This window comes from Panicum virgatum, chromosome 8K, assembly GCF_016808335.1.
Source record: "Panicum virgatum strain AP13 chromosome 8K, P.virgatum_v5, whole genome shotgun sequence".
NCBI lineage: Eukaryota > Viridiplantae > Streptophyta > Magnoliopsida > Poales > Poaceae > Panicum > Panicum virgatum.
The window spans coordinates 43,612,951-43,616,389 of NC_053143.1; the positions used below are offsets into that span (position 1 = coordinate 43,612,951).

At 58.5% G+C, this 3,439-nt stretch overlaps 1 protein-coding gene across 1 annotated transcript; it reads right to left on the reverse strand.

The window, feature by feature from the left end:
- Window positions 1-256: 256 nt before the first annotated feature.
- Window positions 257-1,477, reverse strand: LOC120645791 (uncharacterized mitochondrial protein AtMg00810-like). The gene has a single exon (XM_039922531.1). It carries the CDS (start codon window positions 1,475-1,477, stop codon window positions 257-259), a length of 1,221 nt encoding a protein of 406 aa, XP_039778465.1.
- Window positions 1,478-3,439: the final 1,962 nt, after the last annotated feature.

The following is a 3,439-nucleotide window of genomic DNA, read 5'->3' on the forward strand; positions in this document are numbered from 1 at the left end:
TTTATTGAAAACAAAGCAGAGCAGCGCCGATCATGGCGCACACGTCGCGGAATAGCAGCGCGTCCATCCCCATGCTCCGCAACGGCGTCCATGTTTGCATGCCCAGGTTCATGGCCGAGCGAGTCTCGCGCCATGACCTCCTACACGCGTGGCGTCCACAGCCCGGAGCTCACGCGCATGCAAACTGAAACCAAACAGATATGTTGTGCAAACTTATCTACAATTGTCACACAGGGAGTATCTAACAAATCTCCTCCTAGTCCCTGTGTGCAAGCTGTACATTACGAACTCCTATTCTGGAACGCAAGTCACAGAAGCGCTCACGTCCCAGGGCTTTGGTTAAGATGTCCGCCAGTTGCTTTGAAGTCCCCATGGACTGAATCTGCACCCTGTTCTCCTCAACGCATTCACGGATGAAGTGATATCTTACATCGATGTGTTTGCTGCTGTAGTGGAACACTGGGTTTCTACTGAGCACGATGGCGGACTGATTGTCGATCTTCAGGTTGATGGCACCGGCCTCCTCGCCTCTGAGTTCTGCAAGTAGCCACGCCAGCCAAATTCCCTGGCAAGCTGCAGTAGTCCCAGCGATGTATTCTGCCTCGCATGAAGACAGTGGGACGATCTTTTGCTTCTGAGACTGCCAGGTGATGATGTTGTCGCCCAGGAAGAAGAGGACCCCTGTGGTGCTCTTGCGCGTGTCAACGTCGCTGGCCAAGTCACTGTCACTAAACCCGATGAGCTGAGCTCCTTTCTTCCGCTTGTAGTGGCATCTGTAGTGGAGAGTGCCGGCAACATACCGGAGCACCCTCTTGACAGCTCCCAGATGCTTGGTTGTGGGGTTCTCCATGAACCGGCTGATGTAGCCGACCGAGTATGCCAGGTCCGGCCTCGAGTTCACCAGATAGCGAAGCGAGCCCACAATACTTCTGTAGAACGTTGCATCAACAGTTGGGGCTGAGCTCAACTTACTAAGTTTGAGTTGTGGCTCCATGGGTGTGCAGCTCGACTTGCACTCACTCAAGTCAGCTGCCTCCAGAATCTTGGCAGCATATGCACTCTGGCACACGGTGATCCCCTCCTTCGACTGAGTAACCTGCAATCCGAGGTAGTAGTGGAGAAGTCCCAAATCGCTCATCTTGAAGGTAGACTTCATCTCTGCCTTGAATGTGTCGATGTCGACTTGATTGCCGCCCATGATCACAAGATCATCGACGTAGACGCCCATGACAAGGTGGCGAGCACCGGTGCCGCGGAGGTAGATAGCATGATCAGAGGTACTCCTCTGGAACTCAAGCTGGATGAGAGACTCGTCGGGCTTGGAGTAACAGGCGCGTGGGGCTTGCCGGAGACCGTACAAAGCCTTGACCAGGTGCAACACCTTTTGTTCATGACCCTGGAGGATGAAACCGGGAAGCTGGTCGACGTAGACTTGCTCCTGGAGAATGCCATTCAGGAACGCGGACTTTACATCCATGTGGTGCACCGCCCAGCCTTCGCAGGCCGCATGGGCGAGAAGCAGCTGCATAGACTCGAGTCACGCCACCGGGGCGAAGACCTTGTCGAAGTCGATCCCTTGGCGCTGTACATAGCCCTTTGCGATGAGCTGGGCTTTGTGCTTGGTGACCATCCCAGCAGCATCCTTCTTGGTCTTGTAAACCCACTTCAAGCCTGTTGGCTGGGTGCGCGGCGGCGGATCGACCAGCTCCCATGTGCCACTGGCCTCGATCGATGTCATCTCATCGAGCATGGCGTGGCGCCAACACTCATGCCACAACACCTCCTCATACGATGTCATCTCGACATCGCTTGGCAGCAGGAGCCGCTCCTCCAGATCCCGTACATCGAGGCCGGGAGGAGACGCTGGCCCGAGCACGTTGTCAACGTAGTGGTACCGCAGGGGCGCATCGTCGTCATGGTCGGCGTCTAGGTGCTCACTGTTGCCGGCACCTGGTGGTGAAGCAAACTCGACATTCTGGTGCGGCAGTGGGCTCGGCGTCGCGGGAGTAGTCGCTGCAGCTGGTGGTGTCCAGTCCATCACCGGTGGCGACGTAGTCGGCGTAGGTGCCGGTGAGGGTGAGGGCATTGCAGGAGCTTGCTCCGTCCTCGTGCTGGTGGTGGTGACCACCGCAGGTTCCCCTGGTGCAGATGCCTCGACGATGAAGTCCGCGGGCTCCCCGTCGTGCTCAGCGGACCATGTCCACTGGGCGCCCTCATCGAAGACGACGTCCCGGCTGATGTGGACACGCCAAGTCATGGGATTGTAAATGCGGTACGCCTTCGATCCCGGCTCGTACCCGACGAAGATCATGCGGCGGCTGCGGTCATCCAATTTCTATAGGTTCGGCGTGGTTACCTTGGCATGGGAGACGCACCCAAACGTGCGGAGGTGATGCACGGCTGGCGTGTTCCCAGTCCACAGCTCGTACGGCGTCTTCCCCCCAATGCTCTTGGATGATGAACGGTCAAGCAGGTACACCGCGGTGGTGACGGCTGTTAGATAAGCCTGTTGCCAGATGGTGTACATAGTTAGTGTTCCTAGTTTTTAGCTTTCTGTTAGTTGTAGCAGGCGCGCATGCAGCGGCTCATCGTGGTCACCATGCGCGCGTTCCGCGCCGTGCGCGCGTTGCGCGGCACGTCCCAGCGGTGTGGGATGGCACATCGTGTGCACGAACGTGCCGCGGTTAGTTCTGTAACTAGGCTTTATATTCAGCAAATCAAAACGAAAAACGCTGCAGCTTCGCAGCACCAAACTCGAGTCTTACACCGTGATCGCGTGCGTCTATCCTGCGCTCTTGCCTACGGCGTGATTCTGACAATTTGCATCAGAGCCAAGGTTCGCCGTCACCATGTCGCAGCCGCCGCCGAAGAAGCCGCCGCCTGAAGGTGATGGCTCCGGCGACAAGAAGAACAAAGCTCCGTCGCCTTCTCCATCGCGGCGTCGCGGCCGCTCCTGCAGCAGGCGCGCGCGCACCCGGGACGCCGGGCAGCGCGTCGTCGAGCGGGTCATTGAGCGCCCATCCGCAAACGTCGCGTGGCCGATGCTCACCCGGACTAATTACCCGGAGTGGACGTTGGTGATGAAGGTCAATTTCGGGACCCTTGGGGTCCCCGTCGTCGTCCGCTACGGCGTTGACGACGACGGGGACGAGATCGACTACCACGAGGACCGGCAGGCGATGGCGGGGCTCCTGCGCTCAGTTCCCTCGGAACTCTGGAGCACCCTGGCCGTCAAGAAGACCGTGAAGCAGGCGTGGGACGCGGTCAAGGTCCTACGGATCGGCGACGAGCGCGCGCGCGATGCTAGCGCGCAGCAGCTCCGCCAGGAGTTCGGCGCTATCTCCTTCCAGGAGGGGGAAACCGTCAACGATTTCGGCGTCCGCATCACCGCGCTCGCCACCAACCTCCGATCTCTCGGCGACAACATCTCCGACTCTGA

Coding starts and splice junctions, on each gene's coding strand:
- LOC120645791 (XM_039922531.1), bottom strand. CDS start 1,477: ATGGATGTAAAGTCCGCGTTCCTGAATGGCATTCTCCAGGAGCAAGTC.